The sequence below is a fragment of the Balaenoptera borealis genome (assembly GCF_965194805.1).
Source record: "Balaenoptera borealis genome assembly, chromosome: 16".
Taxonomy (NCBI): Eukaryota; Metazoa; Chordata; class Mammalia; order Artiodactyla; family Balaenopteridae; genus Balaenoptera; species Balaenoptera borealis.
The window spans coordinates 71,767,362-71,789,385 of NC_138872.1; the positions used below are offsets into that span (position 1 = coordinate 71,767,362).

Below are 22,024 nucleotides of genomic sequence, written 5' to 3' on the forward strand. Positions count from 1 at the left end.
TGGTTAGTCACTAAAGATCCTGGCAAGTTCCTTTACGAAACTAATGATACTACTCTTCTCTCCAAGTGGTTTGTTTTCATTTGCATTGGTCTGTTTGATCTTCACAACAGTCCTGGAAACCGGAGAGATGTTTTTCTTCTTCCCATTTTACAGATAAAGAAACCAGAAGTCAAGTCATCTGCCCAAGGTGACAAGATAAGGAACAAAAACAGAACTAGACTGTGGATCGTAAGACTCCCCCGGTCCAGACCCTTCCCCCTATGCCATACTATCTCAGGCATGTTTTAAGAAGAAGGGGCAAAATGGAAACTGCAAGACCAAGAAGGAATTGGTAATGATACAGCAAGAGAAGGAGCAGGAAGACAGAAACCATATGTTTATACAGACACCTCAGGGGCTCATCAATGGTAGAGGCAAACACCTGATGAGCACTAGTGGCTGGAGGGACTGTGGCAGGACACTTAGGTGAAAGAAAAAATGCAGGAAAATAAACGGAAGAGAGGAAATGGTTACAGGAAGATACTACCACCATCTTTGTCTTATTACTATTCTTTAAAAATATGTTGACCAGGGACTTCCCTGGTGGTGCAGTGGTTAAGAATCTGCCTACCAATGCAGGGGACACAGGTTCGAGCCCTGGTCCGGGAAGATCCCACATGCCGCGGAGCAACTAAGCCCGTGCGCCACAACTACCGAGCCTGTGCTCTAGAGCCCGCGAGCCACAACTACTGAAGCCCACGCACCACAACTACTGAAGCCCGCGTGCCTGGAGCCCGTGGTCCTCAACAAGAGAACCCACTGCAATGAGAAGCCTGCGCACCGCAATGAAGAGTAGCCCCCGTTCACCTCAACTAGAGAAAGCCTGCGTGCAGCAACAAAGACCCAACAGACCCAAAGATAAATAAATTAAAAATAAATTAAAAAAAAAATGTTGACCAGGACTAATATTTCCATGAATTGTAGGAACAAAAGGCAAAGTACATTGAGAATAACCCTCTAAACAAGAGAAAAGACACATTTTCCCACTTTACAGAGAACTAAGCTATAATAAAGGAAGAGCACGCTGTTAATGAACAGATGAGAACTTAAAGCTCTCTTGAGAGCAATTTAATTTCTTATTCTTAAATCTTATCCTAAAGAAATCTTTTACTACCAGCTCCTGGGCCTAGAGTGTGCCCTGCCAGCTTTCTCCCGCCCTGCCTCTCCAGCAAAGGGCAGCTTCCCCCGGAGCCCCTTCCAGGTTCCTGCCCTTCTGGCCAGCGCTCAGAATTGGCTTCTGCCTGCACCTCGAGGCCACCAACCCATACAGCCCAGAGTCTGCACCCAGAAATGCAAGTCCTCGCACAGGAGGCCAGCAGAACACAGGGAGCTCAGCTGACAGTGACCCACTGGTGAGGGAGGAAGACAGAAGCTTGCTGTTTGCCTCATGACCAATCTATCTCTTCTCCCAGTATGTAATTAAAACACATATAAATATATAAAACCACCACTCTCGGTTCAGTGGAAAATTAACCCGTAGGATTCTAGTGAAAGAATCATAGAAGATGAATATGGAAAGACCCTAAAGATGCCCACTGCAGTCTATCTCCTTAGGAAATTTAAAAGACTTGTCCAAGGACAGAATCTAATAGAAATAACCAGAGCTCAAACACAGAACTTTTGGGTCCACATCCAAAGAAGGAGGCATCAGACATGCATACTTCAAAATACTTTTTAGCTTTCTTCTACACCACGTATACTAAAAAGGTCCCACTTTACACAGGGAGCAAAATCGCAAGACGTTTCATTCTGTTTCCCAAATAAACCCTTCCTTCTGCCCCCAGCACTGGCTCCTTATCTCTCGTTCATTTCTGCTGCACTTATTCTAAGGTATCTATCAAATCCTTCCTTTTTTCCTGGTCCCCTTTAAGATTTCTCCAGATCCATCTCAAATCTCTCCCACTTCTGATGCTTCTCTCCTACATCCTCACCCTCTTACATCTCATCACCTCTTCTATCCCTTCTAGGCCTAGTGAGATCAGCGTGTTTCCTTCTTGCTCTGCACTCACCGGCCCCTCTATCAGACATCGTGTCACTTCTTTAACCTTTGATCCTCCTCCATCCGCACCCTTCCAAATCCCCTTGTACATATACACACCCCTCCCAGACTCCACCCTTACCTCTCCTCTAGCCTCATTAAGTTACAACATCAGTGAGTGAAACAACCAAAAAAGACTGCTTATAAAATCAGATGCCCTCACTGACCCAGCAGTTTCATCCCTGGTAATATACCAACATACGCAGAAAGAGCTACGTATGTACATCAAAAGGCAGGCACAAGAATGTTCACTGCAACATGATTCATGACCACCAAAAACTGGAAGTGGCCCAAATCAGCAGTGGAGTGGCTTTTCTAATAACTTCCTATAAAACAATGAGAACAAACTACTGCCACACACAACACAGATGAAGCTCACAAACATAATGTTGAATGAAAAAAGTCAGACAAAACAAATCTACATTGTATGCTTCCATTTAGACAAGGTCTAAAACAGGCACAACTCATCTGGGATATTAAAGTCAGGTCTGGGGTTACTTCTGGGGAGGATGTGGGGGGGAGTGATGAAGGACATGAGGGGATTTCTGGGGGTGCTGGTAATGTTCTACTTCTTGACTTAGGTGGTGGTCACATGTCTTGTTCGTTTGGGGAAAACTCACGAAGCTATACACGTATGATTTATGCACTTTTCCATACGTGTGTGATAGTTCAACAAAAAGCTTTTTGGGGGGGAGTGGGGGGGAGCTGCACCACAATGCTTGCGGGATCTGAGTTCCTCAACCAGGGATTGTGCCCGGACCACGGCAGTGAAAGCCCCGAAACCTAACTACTAGGCCACCAGGGAGCTCCCCAAAAAGCTAATAAAGACACACAAATGGGCACAAGTGATAGGGCATGACAGAAATGTTTAAAACTGGACTCTGATGATGGCTGCACAAGTCTATAAATCTATCGAACATCACTGAATTGTACAATTACAATGGGTGAATTGCATAGTAAGTAAATGTTATCTCAATAAAGCTGCTGAAATATATATAGAAACAAAAAATATTGAGTCATCAGAATGTAAATTCAGTGAAGGCAAGGACTCTGCTTACAAGGGTTATATGCCTCGCTCCTGGAACACAACAGGAGCTCAAAAAACATTTGCTGAATGGGAGAAACAACTGGATCCACCAAAACTGAACTCTTGAGAGCTTCACTATTTACAATCTCCTTGTGGTAAGTCTTAGTGACAGTTACAGACTAGAATTAAAGGCCCTAACTTCAGACTTTTTCTATATTTTGCTTCTTCAACGTAACAGTGATTAAGAGCAGACTCTATGGGTTCAAATCCTGGCTCCACCGCTTACTAACTGTATGACCCTCAGCAAGTTATCTTTGTGCCTCAGTTTCTTTATCTGTAAAATGGGGATGATAATAATACCTACCTCATAGGGTTGTTATGAAGGATAAATGTGTTAATCTTCATATAGTAAGCACTATATAAATGTTTGACAAATAAAATAAAGAAGTTCTTTCTCCTGAAAGTAACAAAGTAGACATTTTGAGTGGCAAGGGATAGACATGGGCAGTTCCAGTGCTTTACCTGATGAAATGTGTACTTGAACAAAAGTGTCAAAAACTCCACCACGGGGAACTGGGAGTAGGACTCGATTCTTCTTAGGTGAACACTGACAAAGAGCCGCAGAAAGTCAGTAAACTTCTCGATGTAGCTAAAGAAGACAAGAAGACAAAAGGTGACAATGAGAAACTCGGCCACCTCCCTAGAAGAGAACTCAAATTCAATCCAAATTTCTTTCAGTACAAAACTATACAGATTTATAACAAATATATTTTCAGTTAAAAATATAAAGGCCTGCAACAATTACCTACAGGTCAGGCAACCCTTCATTCCATTACCACCTGAAACATAGCAGAAAAGCAACTTTAATCCTCAGACACTATCTAGGTAAGGCATCTTATAAGCTAGCATCCTCATATTTTCTAACTCAGTGTTATGACCCAATTAAAGTGAAAGGAAATGGTACTCAAAAGGTCCATGGGCAGATCATCTGTCATTTCAATGTGGCAAGTCTGGAGGGCTGGTTTTCTTTGCTAGGAGGCCAAAATATTAAAACGAATGTGCTAAAAACCCAAAAACAAAACAAGGCTATAGGAAAGGGATGGCATCCAGGTAAGATATATTCAGTCTTGCAACCTAATGTTCATGCTTTTTCCCACCCTCTGGCTCCTGGTGCTAATTAAACATAGCACATCCCAATCCATTCTGAAAGTGATTTCAAATGTAAGGGAGGAGGACTGTTAGAGCTGGACAAGACTCAGGGACAATTTAATGATGCATCATTTTAGAGATGAAGCCCAGAGAGATAAAGTGACTGGCCCAAGGTCACTCAGCCAGCTCACAAAAGAATTGGACTACCATCTACTCCCAATCCAGTGCTCTTTCTTTTCACATCACAGTGAACTCCCAATTCATTTGTATTCAAAAATCATTTCACAGAAGAGTGTGGGTCACAGCTGCAAGGATAAGATATTTCTGTTATTGAATACACAGCACATCATCACTCTCACATTTCAGAAACTGTCATTTTAAGCTCCTAAATACCAAAAGGTGATTAGAAAATGAGATGGGCATACCTCCGTAAACCACATTTCAGAGACAGATTAAAAAAGATAAAAGATACACTGGGCCTTAGCCAAATATTGAATGATGGCTAAAAGCAATTCTGAAACTCCTAACTGCAAAAAGCTGTGTTGTTTTTTTTTTAAAGCAAAGATGTATGAGATAATAAAGGGGAAGAAGACTACTCCTCAGAAGAGCAAAACTGGCCCATAAATAAAACGTCCCATATTGTTCCTGGGACCTAGCACCCTCAGGGTGGCCAATCTGTGTGGCCGCCACACACAGGTAAGCTTATTTGCAGCTTAAAAAAAAAAAATTAATTTGTTTGATAAGGATCATGGGGCCAAATACCTGAAAAACAGTAAGGCACTAATCAACTGTTTTTAGAGATAGGAAAGTACAAAAAAGCTTCTCTGAGGCCTTCAGTCACTAATACTCAAGAGCAGGAACTCCTCATTCCTCGCTCAGCCTACTGCACATTTTTATGTGGTTATTCAAAGACATCAACCAGTTTGCTGCTCTTCAGGAAGATGCACTCAATTCCGTACCACCCATTAAAGAATAAGAAGTCATGGGTCAAATACCACACAATCTCAATTTTATTTGAATCTCCAACCCAATTTTTTTAAAGAATACAAGCAAGACTGTTCCGTAGCTAAAACTCCGATTTTATTTCACCTCATTTTCTTTCCCTTGCCCACCTTCTGGTACAGGTGCTAATGAGCAGTAGAAAGTTAGAAAAAAAGGCAGTAGAGGAGAAGAGAGGAAGAAACCTGGTTAAGCAGCTCCTAAACAACTGAGAATGGACTTAGCTGTTTAGAATTAGTGGTAAGGGACCCAAGAGCCAGGAAGCAAGCACACAGTGTTGTTCATGTCACCTTTCTGCTTCCAGGCACCTCTCAGCTTTCACAGGGCAATAGGAAGCATAGGATTAAAATATAAAACCAAGAGCACAAAAGTTACACGTAACAAAATCAGAACACAGATCATCCATGATGACATTTTTATACCACCCAAATGTAAGCCATAACAAACATTACACCACAAGTAAAAGTCAGAACAACTGATATCTGATGGTTGGTACAAGCAGTTGGGTTACTGTTGTGATTTTTTTAAACATATGAAAATACAGCCTTTCTTAACCAAAGCTAGAAAGGATATAAACATATAAGCTGTGTCTGAATGTTGATGCTTTTGAATTCAAATAGGAAGCTATTACCAAATAATGAAAAGTAAAACCAACATATTACCATATCAGATTATGAGTTCTTTTGTGATTATACAAAGAAAATTTCACACAAAGCTTGTTTACAATGAACCAAACCAAAATAGTCTCATGTACCAATTTTTTCAACTTTAGAAAAACTTATTAAAATTGCTAAATTTAGAAAGCACTAAAACTGTCTTAACTTTAGGCACTTGACTTTATATCCTGCTGCTTACTCTAAAGAAAAAGAAATGGCTTAACTCTGCATAGCTTAACAACAAAAACAAGCCAAGGAAAATTGATGAAAATACTAACAACTTTTGCTGCCAGGCAATCTATAAATATTTACTAATTCAATACAATTTATCTGCTTGAAAGTCTCTGAACAGTCAACATAATGTTCTTAATATAAGCTTCCAATTTTCCCTTTTGTTTTTACACAGCAGTAGCATCATATTAATGAAAGCTGGAAGATACATAAATGACATCATCTGTAAGGGAAATAAATGAGACCATGCCTCAGCATACTGTGGAATCATCTGCTAAGAGTCCTTAATAAAGAGAGGCTAAGTGATTTTAGGCTCCATTCAAGAGGACAGTAACCAAGAAACACAGGTGTGTGCCCCATTAACAACTCTCCTTTCTTTTGATGAAAACTTGCCATCGGTGCAAAACTCACAATAGTGACAACATTCCTATACACTGCACGACGTTCACTTGAGAAAAGTCAAATAGGAAGAACCAACAAGCAACACCAAGCAAGGAAGGGCAAGTGTAACTCCTGTACCTCCACGGGCCTCCTCTCCTGTGCTTGGCTACGCATGAGCAGCGGTCCCAGTTCCTGCACCACCTCAGACCTGCAGGCAAAGAGTGAGGAGAGGGCGGACAAGGGTGGAAGGGAGGACAGGAGATGGACGGGCAAAGAAGACAACCAACCTACACAATTCACACAATTCACAACTTTTCCAACTCAACTCCTTTCCCTTAACCACCCTAGCCCTTCCAGCTAAGCTCGGACTTACTGGTACACACCTACCTCTCCGTTCCTCACCAGGAGCCCCAGATTCTGAAACCAAAGAGGATTACAGACACTATGCAGTGCAACGTGATAAACAGTCAAGGCCCATTCTCAGGGCACAGCCGATGCCACACCTGTTTTCATTACCTCTCATCGAGTTCTTCTAGCCTGCTCTTCACCGTGTGGGCATTGTTATCCTTGGTGATTTTCTGCAGGAGGTAGAAAGTCTGCTGGAACATACGCAGTAAGTACTCCTCGAACTCCATAGGCACACAGTTCTTGGACATGAGTTCATTGATGCAGGACATGGCCAGGACCCCAAGCCGGCCGCGCTCCTGACCCAACACACAGTTCTGGCTGCTGCCGTTAACTGATGCCATCTTTCTGGCCCGGATGTCACAGCCAAAGCGCGCAAAGTGGAAGATGGTGGTAAGGAGGGATGGGGTGATGCTGGCAGACAGAGGAATCCAACTGAAGAGATGGGCCAGGCACTCCAAGGCCAGGGAACAGATATACTCACTCTCCACATCAAGGATGGGGATTGGCTGATTCAACAGTTTGGCTGAACTAGGACTCTGCAACAGGTTACTCAGTAAGTCACCTGAAACACAAAAGGCTTCTAAGATACACACTATCAAATCTCTTATAAACCAATTTAAGTAATTCTCCTTAAAAAAGAACAAAAACAAAAAACCAAGCATTAGCATAAAGCAGAAGTTCTCAAAGTTTGGTCCAGGGACCCCTGAGAGCCCCCAGAACCCTTTTCGGGGTTCACAAATTCAAAACTATTTTTAAAAGAATGTTATTTTCCTTTTTCACTTTTACTATCTCACAAGTGTACAACGGAGCTTTCCAGAGGTTACATTCCAAGTTACAAGCAACAGAGAAAAAGCAAATGCTGTCTATCATTAAGCTACATATTAAAGAGATTTACAAAAATGTAATGCCGCGCTTCTCAGTAAATGTTTTTGTTTGCTTTGGAAAAGTTATTTTTCATTAAGATATATTATTTGTTAATATGCACTGAATTCATCACAGTTACTTTTAAAAGAATTAGTAAATATTTCCAAATTTTCTCAGTTTGAATATCAATAGATAAAACCCACAAAGCTCTTTGAGGACCTCAATAATTCTTAAGAGTAAAGGGGTTCAGGGAATTCCCTGGTGGCACAGTGGTTAAGAATCCACCTGCCAATGGAGGGGACACGGGTTCAAGCCCTGGTCCAGGAAGATCCCACATGCTGCAGAGCAACTAAGCCCATGTGCCACAACTACTGAGCCTGCGCTCTAGAGTCGGTGAGCCACAACTACTGAAGCCTGGGTGCCTAGAGCTCGTGCTCCACAACAAGAGAAGCCACCGCAATGAGAAACCCATACACCGCAATGAAGAGGAGCCCCTGCTCCCCACAACTAGAGAAAGCCTGTGTGCAGCAACAAAGACCCAACGCAGCACCCCCAAAAAATAATTAATTAATTAATTTAAAAAAAAAAAAAAAGAGTAAAGGGGTCCAGGGTGGGCGAAACAGGTGAAGGTGGTAAAAAGGTACAAACTTCCAGCTGTAAGACAAATAAGTCCTGGGGATGTAATGTACAATATGGTGACTACAGTTTACAATTCTGTACTGTATATTTGAAAGTTGCTAATAGTGTAAAATAAATTCTCACAAGAAAAAAATTTGTAACTGTGTGGTAATGGATCTACAGTTACTGTGGTGATCATTTTGCAAATATACATAAATCACTATTTTGTACACCTGAAACTAACACTAACAGTGTTATATGTCAATTATACCTCAATTAAAAAAAAAAAAAGAGTAAACAGGTCCAATGACCAAAAATTTGAAACTACTGGGCTAGTCAAGGTGAGGTCTGTGGACCTGCATCATCAACATAACCTGGAAGTTTGTCGGAAATACAAATGATCAGGCAACACCCACACCCACTGAAGTAGAACCTGGGGGGTGGGGGCAGGAAGCTGTGCTTGTACCAGCTCTCCAGGTGATTCTTATGCTTGCTTAATTTTTGAGAAGCACTGAACACTAAAGGAAATCACACAAAATGAAATTGGGGGTGGGGGTGGCTATAAAATGATGTTAGAGAAGACAAAAGAAGAAAAACATTCATAACTATAACAAGAAGAAGCCTTTCCTGAAATAAAGGTGTGACTATACAAAATGAAAGGGCTTATTCTGCCCCAAGAAAAAAAATAAGGCGTAATCAATACAAAAACTTCAGGAATAAGTAAGGAATGTAGGCAGAAAATGCACATATACAAAGGAGAAAACCCCAAATTCAGACTTCACAGTAACAGTCAAAGCCAAAAAACAGTGGTGCAGTGTCTACAAGTTCTGGGGCAAAGAATGACTTAACCCAAAGGTCCCCTTTGAGTATAAAGGAAGGTGACATTTTTTTCAAACATGCAAAAATTCAAATAATATATTGCCCACAGATTCTTAGGGAGGATACTGAACAATGAAACCATGCAAATAGAGAGATAAATAAAAACGAAGAATTACAGAATGGTGAAGCTGTGGCAAAGGGACTAATGCAAGCACTGAATTAAATACAGAATCAAGACTAAACAAATGGTGGAATTATAGAAGGGTGTGCTAACTAACTTTCTCACCTTTCACAAGCACGAAGTCTCAAAATATATGGTCTAAAATTAAAATATGTAGTAAGAAATTGGTTTTCATAACCTTTTTTTCTTATCCTTGGAGATATCTTTTACAAACTAATATTCCTGTGGAAAAAGCATCTCAAGGTCAGCAATTCCTTCCATTTAATACTTCCTGTTAAATTCAAGTAAAACTAAAACTGAATAGTCTTTAGCAAAAATATATGATACCAAAAAAAAATACATGATACGATGCCATTTGGTCCTTTTATTCAGTTTAATCTATCTTTAACTGCATCTATGTAGAAAGAGAGGTCTGGAATGATGTTATTTCTGTATGGTGGAATACTGGGTAAATTTTTACATTTTGTTTTTTACCTTATAGCAGCAGTTCTCAAATGTTTTAGTCTTAAAACCCCTTTACACTCTTAAAAATTACTGAGGACAGCCAAAAGCTTCTTTCTGTTTATGTAGGTTATTGATATTTGTCATATTAGAAATTAAAACTAAGAATTTTTCAAATATTTAATTCATTTAATAATGATAAGCCCATTACATGTTAGCATAAACAACATTTTTAAATGAAAAAATTGTATTTTGCCCTCCAAAAAATAAGTGAGAAGAATAGCACTGTTTTTACATTTTTGGAAATCTCTTTATTGTGTGGCTTGAAAGAAGATAGCTAGATTCTCTCATCTGGTTCTGTACCCAATCTGTTGTACTATGTTGTTTTATTGAAGTATATGAAGAGAACCCAGCTTCACACAGATATACAACTGAAAGAGAAGGAAGTGGCCTTTTCAGATAACGGCAGCTATTCAATACTAAAATCTGATGAGTACTCATTTCTTAAAGGTTAATTGCAATGTGGAATCTGAATGAGCTTTTTTTACTCGGTATACTCATGAGAGTGAGAATAAAAATGACAAACAACGTCTTAGTATTTTTATGACCACATCGTTGACCTTTGGGACCCTGAAAGGGTTTGGGGGGACCTCCAGGGGTCCCCAGACCTATTGAGAACTGCTGCCTTATACTAATGTTGGATTAATATGAACAGAGTAGTTAACCTTTCTCAGCCTCAATCTCCTCAGCCATTAAAATGAGGATTTTGTGATTTATTAATAAGGAGTTTAATTTCCATTGTTAAAACTAGATTAAAAAGTTGTCCTCTGGCAGCTATCTTGAAACGTGTTTGCTGGTTTCTGTTCTGAAAGAGCTGCATTTGATATCAGATGAGACTCATCATGATCTCAGCTACTCAAGCTGGTAATCAGAAGACCTGGTTTCAAAGAATAATGCAAGAAGGATGTTCAAGCAGAATCTGCAAACGTTTCAGTTTGTTTATTACTGGATTAATAATTTTGATTTTTGGAATTGCTGTGGTGGCTTTCCACTTGAGTCATACAACTTTCTATCAATGGCTGTTTGTGGTATTGCTTTTTTCATCGTTCATAGACTGACGGCCATTTATGAAAGATGCCAGTTAGAGGAAATCACCATTACCCAACTATTACAATTATCAGGGCATTTATCAACCAGGATCAAATTGAGGCTTTAGCAATGGAGGAGCCAACAGACACCACCTCAGTATGATCTTATACTAAACCCGGACACTGTTGGGCCCTTGGGCCTTTTTCAAGTCTCTTGAACATTCTTAAATAGAAATAAATTCTGGCTTTAAAAACAAAAACAAAACAAAAAAGTTGGCCCTATTCTTCAGCTCAGAAGAATTTTTCCAGAATGGGATTCTAAGGGGGGGGTGTGGGGAGAGCAACACATCAATGATAACACTGATGTTAAGAACAGCTACTAGGACTTCCCTGGTGGCGCAGTGGTTAAGAATCCGCCTGCCAATGCAGGGGACATGGGTTCGAGCCCTGGTCCGGTAAGATCCCACATACCGCGGAGCAACTAAGTCTGTGCACCACAATGACTCAGCCTGCGCTCTACCTGCGAGCCACAACTACTGAAGCCCGCGTGCCTAGAGCCCGTGCTCCGCAACAAGAGAAGCCACTGCAATGAGAAGCCCGCGCACCGCAACAAAGAGTAGCCCCCGCTCGCCGCAACTAGAGAAAGCTCGCGCGCAGCAACAAAGACCCAACACAGCCATAAATAAATAAATAATAATTTTTTTTAAAAAAAAAGAACAGCTACCTTTCATGTGCTATTATTATTTGCTTGGTGCTGCACCAAGCACTTTACATACATATTCTCATTTAATGCTCCCAGCTCTAAAGTAGGTATTATGATTATCTGCACTTACAGACAGAATAACTCAAACACAGATGAGGCATTTCCCCCATGTTCCTCAGCTAGTCAGAGGCAGAGCTGAAACTAAAACCCAGGTCTAGCCCCAAAGCCTATGCTCCTTCCCAGAAGCCAGGTCAGGGAAGATTATGCAGCCAAGAAAAATGATCAGTCAGAAAGCTAATATTCAAATATAGAAAAATATATAAGATCCAAAGTCACATGTAAAATAGCATGTGTACACCATGACAGAAACTATAGAAAGGTATAAGCACAAGGACAAAGACTGAACGGGAGTATGCAAAGGTAAAACCTATTTATGTGGATAGGATGATCTCTATTTTTTCCCCTCAAAACAAGTATCTTTTAATGTTGTTTCTCGATAAAAATTATTTTACTCAACTTTAAATGTTTCAGGGAATTTTAGTAAATCATAGAAGAATTTTTCCAAAATTGTATTTTAATCCAAGTGAAGGAATCGCCACAGAACAGAGACCCTGCTTCATGCTGCAGCATTTCCAAAGCTATGCTGAGAGAGCTTTAACAAGCTCTTGATTATAAAGAGGGCTTGTAAGAGGGCTCATCGATTTTAAAAAACCTGTGACCAACCTCATCGTCCCTGAATTGGGCCAGGCCCTGGTGGCAACAGGCACCCACGCCCCAAGTAGTATGTAGGCTACTCTGGGGCATTTACTAACTTGGAAGTAACCCAGACATGGTTGGAACACTTGTAATGGGCTTTCATGCAAAGATCCCCTCAGCTTTTTTCTTTTCTTACTTACTGAAATTCCACATGTTTTCTATTCAGTTCTACATTTATTAAGAGTTTCTCAACCTCAGCACTATTCACATTTGGGGTTGGATAATTCTTTATTGTTCTGTGCACTGAAGGGTATTAGCAGCATCCCTGGCCTCCACTCACCAGATGCCAGTAGTACTCTTTCTTCAGTTATGTTAACCAAAAAATTTCTCCACATTGCCAAATATCCCCTGCAGGGCTAAATCACCCCAACTAAGATCCTCCGACCTAACTGTAGCCTCAGTCCAGTAAAATGGGGAGAAACTCTTTTTAAGGAACCCTTGGGAGGCGGAAACAAGATCACAAGAGTTGTGATCCCAAGTCCCATTTTTCTACAGGTGAAAAGATCTGCAAGTACACGAACATGTGCATCTTGTAAAGTTTGGGAAAAAACCCAGAAGGTGTAAACTGGTCGCAATCGATTAGGGCTAAGACATCTTCACCCTAAAAAACTTTCCATAGCCAGTATATATACACATTTATATTTAAAACTAAATACCATGTGTGCAAGAATGATATGGCCCCTTAATTTTTATTACAGAACAATCAAAGCTAGCTCAGAACTACAGTATTTATGTAATTTCGTTTTGTTCACTTTTTTTCCCATTTTCCAAGCAAAAAGAAGCGAGGACAAGAGGAGAGTAACTAAGGAAGAGGGCTGAGGCTGCACGAGCGCAGAAGGAAGCCACACGACGGCATACAGATGGTACATCCACACCTCCACTCACTCACTCCTCAGAGCAGAGTTGCTCTTCTACAGAGAGGACATCCAAGGTCAGAGAAGGTAAACCAAGTAAGCAGCGAGCCAGGACTCAACCAGGGGAAGGATGAGGCGGGCAGAAATGGTGAGAGTGACCGAGACAGCAAACTTAGAAGAAAGACAGTGCGCCTCGACTGGGAATGATGGGTTCACGTCACTGTCCCACCCCCCTCACTGGTGATGTGACCTCTGGCAAGTCACCTGCCATGAACCCCAGCTTCCTTTTTGTAAATAAGAGAGAAAACCATCATCAATTTCACAGGATTCTGGTCTAGTGAGGTGAGTTTAGGAGATGAGGCAATAATTTGGGGAACTATTCTGAGAAATAAACTACACACACCCGTCAAAACTTTTTCTATAACCAGACTGTTAGAGCAGTTGTTGCAGGGACTAGTCCCTGGGTTTTATTCTTTGAAAGTGATCAGACAGAAAATGACATTACAAGAAAACATATGAGAAAAGAGACCAAAAGCCCACAGGGCCAAGTCTGATGGGCAGCTGGGCAGGGCAGTGAGAGTCTGGCAGGGACTGCTGATGGGGTATGTTTAGGAATTATCTGAGTTTATTCACTGGGCCCCATGGTTTCTCAGAATTTCCTCTATAAAACTGAACTCACAGTCAAGGGAGCTAAAGAATTTTCTAGACATTTTACCACTTAACTTGGTGTCTTAAGGGCACAAAGGCAGTTGAGCAAAAGCATCAAAGTAAGTGTTGATTAAATCATTAGCACTGCCCATATAGTGAAGCAAGATCTGATGACTTCACTCACAACTCTCATAGAGTTAACAAGTGAACATGCAATTTTTTTTTAAAAGAGGAAGTGTACCAACTTAAAAGCTTACTTAACTCCCTAGTCCACCCCCCCACCAGTCTCAATTTATTTTGCTTTTTCTCAAATACTAATATTCAAGACTTCAAAAATTTTAATAATGTCTAAGAGGCAACTCTCAAAAAGCACTCATCATATTTTTAGGTTTTGTTTATATGGACTGTCAGCTGAGTTCTTATTTTATTTCCCCTAACCTCATAAACAAAACCTAGGCAACACATGAAAGAGTCAAGCATTTATTTTTGATTTGTATTATCTAATATTCTCCAACGTGGCCTCCAGGATATAAGTCTATCAAAGTATAAACTGAGTTAGCTCAGAACATGTACCTGAAAGAAGCCAACTAAAACTCACAGCTTTTGGTACTGGAAAACGATATCAGAAAAACAAGTTTTACTAAAGTAAACTGCTGCTGCTCACTTAACCTGGATACTAAGATAGTATTCAACTATCAAAAGAACCAATTTTTGCAAACTACTATTGAAATGAGATGACAAATTTTTTTTTTTTTTTTTTTGGCCACACCACACGGCTTGTGGGATTCTAGCTCCCCCACCAGGGATTGAACCCGGGCCCTCGGCAGTGAGAGCACGGAGTCCTAACCATTGGACCACCAGGGAATTCCTGAGATGACAAATTTTAAGATCAGCCAAACTGCAAGAGATTCCAAAGTGTATACTCAAAAATCAAATCTCTGCATCTTTACAATTTTTTCTTTAATCATTCAAATATTGCAAAATATAAATCTGCTAAGTCACCTCAAATATCCACTTTGAAAATGAAGGTTTGCCACCAAATACAAATAAAGTTCAATTTCCTGTAGGCTTCTAATATACTCTAGAACTCTGTAATAGTTTTTAACCTAAGAAGTATGGCAAGTGACTCTCTAACAGTTTTTAATCCAAGTATGATAAATAGAATCGAAATAAATTAGTAAACTGTAAGCAGTCCTCAAAACTTCATGATGTATTTTCAATTCTACAGTAACTCTGCAAGAATTTCAACTTCCACATTTTAACAACAGGCTACATGAAACAGCTAGGGCTCAGAGATGTCTGATTTCAACAGCCTATTTCCTTGAGGTAAAGGAGAAAGATGAGGAAACATTTCTCATTAGCCACATCAACCTTTACAGTAGAGGAAGTAGTATGTGCCATTTCACAGGATGTACTCTACTTGAAAAGCATTTGTGATCATTTAATGTAAACAGAAGCCATTTAGAAACTAAAAGTTCCTGCTCAGACACAATTTCCTCTTTCCGTCCATCCTTGAAAGTAGCCATTTTTAGGTGAACTGCACTCTGACTTTTGAAACAGATATTAATATAACTATGGACAATAACTAGCCGCCAGTAAACTATTTAATGGCCACTGTAAATATACCCACACTTTATCAAATGAATCCAAACTTCTGTAAAGTCAATGCTGATTACTGCACACTGGCTCCCAATCTGTCCAGGCCAAGATGACTTTTCCCTGAGCCCATGAGGAAGTAAGCACTCCACATGCCCACGTCCCCTCCTTCGGGCTGCCACCCACCTCCTATGACCTGACCCCTGCATGACTGCAAAGCAGACACATCACACCCACAGGCTCACACCAACCTCAGCACGAGCAATACAGCCATGAAATATGAGAAAAAGGGAAAAACAAGCCAGGAGGGACAGCAGTCATAAGCTGAAGGTGCCACCTTCCTGATGGGCAAGGAAGAAACAAGCTATGTTGTTCAAAATATTATATTAGAAAGTACAAGTACTTACAAGGAACTAAGAAAGTCAGCTACTCAGAAGACAAGGGCAGAGAGGCCAAAAATAGATTAAGGAAGAATGTGCATCTGTGTCTGGCATAGATAAGCAATTGCTACCCTGCTGAGACCCCCAACTGCATTTAAAAAGAGGAACACAATGTATGGTGCAGACCATACCACTTTCTCCTGAGGTCGGGGATGGTGGTGGGGTGGCAGCAGTCACGCTGTGTTTGTCCCAGACAGTCTCCAAGATACCTACAAAGAAAGGAGAAACTGAGTTTAAGAGAGAAATAAAACTTAACATATAAAAATCAGATTTAGAAAAACAATGTATTGATATATTTGATCAAGAATCAGTATTTAAACATCTGTCTCTATGTCTAACTGCTTTTTCTGGACAACACCACTTGGATATTCCAAACTCAATATATCTTTCCCCACAAACCTGCCACTAATATTCTCATGCTCCTCACCAGTCAACAGTACCATCCGCACAATCTCGGCATCTGGCCTCTGCTCTCGTCAGGCCTCACCCCCACCCCACACAAAGGCTTCATCACGCTGCACTATTTACTTGCTGTTCCTTTCTCATGTGTTCTCCTTCTTAACCTCTGAACTGCTCTCCCCCTTCCAATCCAACTTGACCTTTCACCAGACTAACTGCTACCTGTCTCTCAGAATTCCACTCAGCTGTCACCTCCTCCAGGAAGTCTTCCCTGCTCAGTTTTGCCTGCACATAAAACATTACCTCTACCATAACTCTTAACACATTGTCTTTCTCCCCTACTAGAGTATACATTACTAGAGGGCAGGGACTATGTTTTATTCCTCTTTATATCTCCTTACAGAACCTGGCATATAAGATGATCATAAAAGCTTTTAAAAATATTTTGTTCTCAAAATATTTAATATTATAACATGGAAAACATTGAAAATATCGTGTTAAGTAAAAGAAGCTAGACACAAAAGGTCACATATTCTATGATTCTATTTTTATGAAAAGTCCAAATAGGAAAATCCAGAGATAGATAATACACTAATGGTTGCCAGAGGTTGGGGTGATGAAAATGTTCTGGAATTAGACAATGTGATAGTAGCACAACCTTGTGACTATGTTAAAAACCACTGAGCTGTTACACTTTAAAATGGCAGATTTTATGATACGTGAATTATATCTCAATTCAAAAAATTTTAGTGTCCGCAAAAGTAGGACACAGAGATGTCAGACATGGTCCCTAACTCTAGAAATTTAACAACTAGTTGTGGATGTCAATAAATATGCTTTGAATGAATAAATGCTCTGAGGTCTGGGTTTCCCCTAGGGATTTCGGGAAGGATGGGGGGTAAATGGCAAGTTTACTTTTAATCAAAACACTCTTATAACCAATTTTAAGTGCCCACCTCATGACAACCGCTTTTGTAACACATGCAAAAAAAAAAAAAAAAAAAAGTCCCTAGATATCCAAGAAGCAGCCTGAGTAGAAGAGCTGGAGATAGAAACCCTTCTTGTCCCTACAACACTGCCTCCAGCGCGCGGCTTGGCCTCATGGCCCGACACCGCCCCTGCACCTCAGAACCAGCAGCTCCACCAGCAGCACAGCGGGCACGGCCCTCGCCCTGTCGCCCTCGAGACACAGGGGCTCCGTTCTCTTCCTACCTTCCTGTCTCATTCTGCAGTTTGCTTTCTGTTTATTCTTACTCTTCACTCATAGTCACGAGGCTCTAACGCAACAGACCAGATGACGAAGCAAACGCTACATACAACTACAACCTGGCGCACAGGGTGCTGACTCCACACCTGGTCTCACTTCCCTACTCAGAATTTGAAATGTTCACATCTTCCTCCTCCTCCTCCAACTTCTCCTGATTTAAATTCAAATCATCTTAAATAAAGTGCCTGCCACCCACCTTACTTAAAATGCAGTAATCAGCATTTCAATCACATTCCTATGACCCGGTCTATACCGCATTAATCATGGCTATAGTGAGGACCAAATAATGAAAGACTTTAAAAGGAAAATAAATTACAAACATTTTTTGAGACCCTATCGTGTGCTAGATACTGGGCTAGGTGCTGGGAATATGGCACCACATTCTTTCTGTTTTTACGTTCGGTCTCAGTAACAGCTAAGGCAACTGCTCAAAAATTCTGAGTGCCAGGGCCTGCACTCCGGGCATCTGCAGGCAGGCCTCTGCCTTCTGGCGCCACCCAGCTGCTCACCTGTCAGTAGCCCAAGCACTGTCTGCACCTGTTCCAGCAGCAGCTTTCGCAACTCCTCCTTCCGAGCCACGCTGAGGTCCTCACGGGGACAAGCCAGCTCTTCTGAAGTTGTCTTCAACATGATCAACCCGAGGGGAGTTGTCACAGGGGACTGGATCAACTGCCAGGAAAAAGTAAGTTTCTGAGCAGAGTGCCTGGCTAATTAAGGTACAAAGAAGACTGACGAATGGTGAATCTATGAAGTACAGTCGTCCCTCGGTATCCATGGGGGGTGGGGGGGGGTGTTCCCAGGACCCCTGTGGATACCAAAATCCAAGGATGCTCAAGTCCCTTTATATTCAATGGTGTAGTGCAGTCAGCCCTCATACAGGAGGGTTCAAATCCTATGGATACGGAATGTCAACTGTACCTCTGTGTTTAATCTTACATGAGCAGGCTACATAAATCAAACCTTTAGAAAAATGACCGAGTACACTTACGTACCTTTGTAACCATTCAAAATATATTCTCATCTTATTTTAAAGACAAAATTCTAAATAACACCATGAACTTAAAAACAACAAGAAGGGCTTCCCTGGTGGTGCAGTGGTTGAGAATCTGCCTGCCAATGCAGGGGACGCGGGTTCGAGCCCTGGTCTGGGAAGATCCCACATGCCACGGAGCAACTGGGCCCGTGAGCCACAACTACTGAGCCTGCGCGTCTGGAGCCTATGCTCCGCAACGGGAGAGGCCGTGATAGTGAGAGGCCCGCGCACCGCGATGAAGAGTGGCCCCCGCTCGCCACAACTAGAGAAAGCCCTCGCACAGAAATGAAGACCCAACACAACCAAAAATAAATAAATAAATAAATAAATTTATAAAAAAAAAAAAAAACAACAAGAAAACAATGCTCTTTTACACCTAACATGGCAATTTTTATACATGTCCATACTCCCAACAGAGCCTTGGTTACTCTGCCCAGGTTACTATATTAGTGATTTCGGTATGTGTAAACCAATTTGTGATATCTTTCCAACATTCAGGTGTTAAATCAAGTTTACAGTTCCAAGCTTTGAATGCTTCATAAAAGTTCAAGATTAAACATGTGGCAGAGCAGAAACACACATACACGTCATTAAACTATGATACTGATACGGTTAGGACTTTGCAAATACCTACGTAGCAAATTAAGGTACTTTTTCTATCACCTGCAATATCCACTATGCCATAAGAAAGTTTCCTTAAACAAGAGACAGAAAAAAAGGTACACTTTCAACAGCATAACACTACTTATATCTTTCTTTTCAATTTCACAAAATTCAAAGCATTTATTTTTTAGTTTCCAGAAACGGTAAAAGTAATCAAGGTACCATTAAAATCCTATTGGGTTATATGCTACAATCTACGAAAGAGCAAACAAATTAAAAAAAAAACTTGACCATTTTCTTTAATCATAATTAACTTTAAATGTAGTTCATTCCCTGATAAAAATAAGTTTTTTTTTTTACTCAATCTATAAAATATAAGCCTTAGGGAAGAGGATGTCACCAGGAACTACACCCAGATAGAAAGGATATTCTCCACTTCAAAAAACACAGGGCAAAAACAAAAAAAACAAAAAAAACACAGGGCACTTTCCTGTCCCTTGAAAACAACTCTTCCCATCGCAGACCAAGGAAAAGCACATCCCCAAAGAGCAGGACTCAACATTGGGAACTTAAAGAGAAATTCAACTGCCCTCAGCAGCAAGTAATAGTGTGTTGAAAATGCTCTCTATTAAATCAGCTAACACTTCAAGTACATCCTCCACAAGTTTTCCCTTCATGCGCTACAAGTTCGGGCTATTTCTAACACCGACTTAAAATTCAGATAATGCAGTAGGGGAGAAACAGGAAATCCCTCCTCTAACAATTTTTCTTTACATGATAAAGTGAATAGAACTTTATAAGCATCCCTTTTCATTCAGACACCTTTGGATTATCAATCTGTATTTTAAAAGATTTCCATTACTTCTCTCCTTTCATTTCCTTCTTTCTGTTCCACCCCTTTTGTCTCTATTTTCCCCCAAGACCTCATTCTTACTCTCTCAGCTGGGAATGACTCATTACCAAATATTCCACTGGGCAATACTTTCCTGTACGTATGAAATGCTTCTGTGCTCTCCAGAAATAAAAAATCCCTACAGTATGGAAAACGTATCTTAAAGGTCCTCCTTTCTCTCATCATTTGGGAGAAGGGAAGAGAGTCAGGCAAGAAGCTGGCTGAAAATGCAAGTTATTCTTTACTTGAAAGAACAGCCTGATAAAATGTGTAATTTTCCTTCTCACTAGCTTTGTTTCCAGAAAGCTTTTTATTAAAAGAGTGTCTCCTTTCACCATCCTCACATACATAATTAAAGTTCATGACATAGGTAATCTCTGCAATTTATTTTAATAGAGAAGAAGCACCTTCAGGTTGCAAATCAAGTTCAGGTCCTTAGTGTTAGCTTCAGAAATTTTTATCATACCAGCCAATCAGAGAAGAAACATCAAAATTCTTTCTATGCTTCTTTTCAATGCTTGCCCCTTAAGTATCTGGCCCCACGCACAATGTGACCAGAAGTCCAGCTCAGCAGATTCCAGGACTCTGAAGAACTGACTCTAGAAAGGTGTGATGTACGTGCTAGTGCAGGCGGGGGTGGGGGGGAGGTGGGGAGAACAGGGGTCGGTTCTGACTTCAACAATTCCTTCTCCAATGGCCTAGAAAGGCTATAACCAACACACAGAACTGCAAGTATCTTTCTGGGGCCCCAAATCAACTCCTCTTTGCCTGGTATGGCGGTCATCATAATTATGGCATAAACTGCACAGATGCCCCAGGCCAAACGTTACAGAATTAAAAAAAAAAAAAAAAAGGCTATGCACCCCAGACTGCAGACCATAATGGAACTAAGCCTATAAAACCTTTCAGATGGTTTAATCAACAGATTATATAATTGTGAAGTTGATTCCAGAACCAGTTTGGTCTTGTTTACCAATGCCTAAAGAAAAGATTTTCTTTATTATCATTATCAGAAATGTCAGCAATTTAGCACCAATCGTTCTTGACATGGCTTTCATGCCACTGACTGGTTCTCATGCATGAATAAGAAGCGGGGAATAATACAACTGGAAAGAATTTTAAAGATCACTTAGTCCAATTCTCTCATTGTACACAGAAGGAAACAGAGGCTCACATAGGAGTTACTAAAATCAAGGTGATTTGTGACCAAAATGGACACAGACCCCAAACCCACTGCCTCCCAGTCCAGTGCCCCTTCCACTATGGGGTGTTTCAAAGTCATGAAGGCTGCATGAGGTGAAAGGAGTCATTTCTGAAGGGTGGAAAGCGGGAGGTGGTGGCGAAGAGAGGAAGACAGCTACCCTTTTGAAATCTCCATGAGCACCTCACCTAAAAATGCTCTTCCGAATTCTCATTTATCATCATTAATCATACTTCATGGGAAGACAAGAAATGTCTGCTTTGCATCGAAGGAAATGATCCCAGCTGGGCGAAAACATGGTTTCTCCTCACTGCTGCCGACAGGACTCGGCTCTCTGTCTGGCTCACATTCTTGCTGCTTCACACAAGACACACCACTGACCAACCCAGGATGGAATCCACTCAGACCCCCCCACCTTCCTGGTTCTTTCCATCTCCGTGGACTTCCTGGCTCCCTCTTAGAGAGCCATGGAGACTTACCACAACTGCTTTTCAACTTGGAGTGAAAGCAAGCGTGTCAGAGAGAGCCAGCAAAGCCTCTGGCCTCCTAACCCACCACTCCAGGCTCCCCGCCTCCTAGCCATTCCTCGGGTTCTTTGCACTGTTATTCCCTCTGCCTACAACACTGTTACCCTGGAAGCCCACATGGCTCACTCCATCACTTCCACTCAGTTTCTGCTCAAAAGTCTGCTTC

At 41.0% G+C, this 22,024-nt stretch overlaps 1 protein-coding gene across 4 annotated transcripts in view; it reads right to left on the reverse strand.

Annotated features, from left to right (window-relative positions):
• XPO6 (exportin 6) overlaps window positions 1-22,024 on the reverse strand; it is a 111,860-nt gene that overhangs the window by 46,429 nt on the left and 43,407 nt on the right. For all 4 annotated transcript variants that reach the window (XM_082359608.1, XM_082359607.1, XM_082359609.1 and 1 more), the window contains exons 5-8: window positions 18,112-18,271; window positions 16,068-16,145; window positions 7,037-7,490; window positions 3,627-3,753 (exon numbers count right to left, since the gene is read on the reverse strand). In XM_082359608.1, coding sequence (XP_082215734.1) covers window positions 3,627-3,753; window positions 7,037-7,490; window positions 16,068-16,145; window positions 18,112-18,271 — 819 coding nt within the window. The remainder of the gene's footprint in view (window positions 1-3,626; window positions 3,754-7,036; window positions 7,491-16,067; window positions 16,146-18,111; window positions 18,272-22,024) is intronic.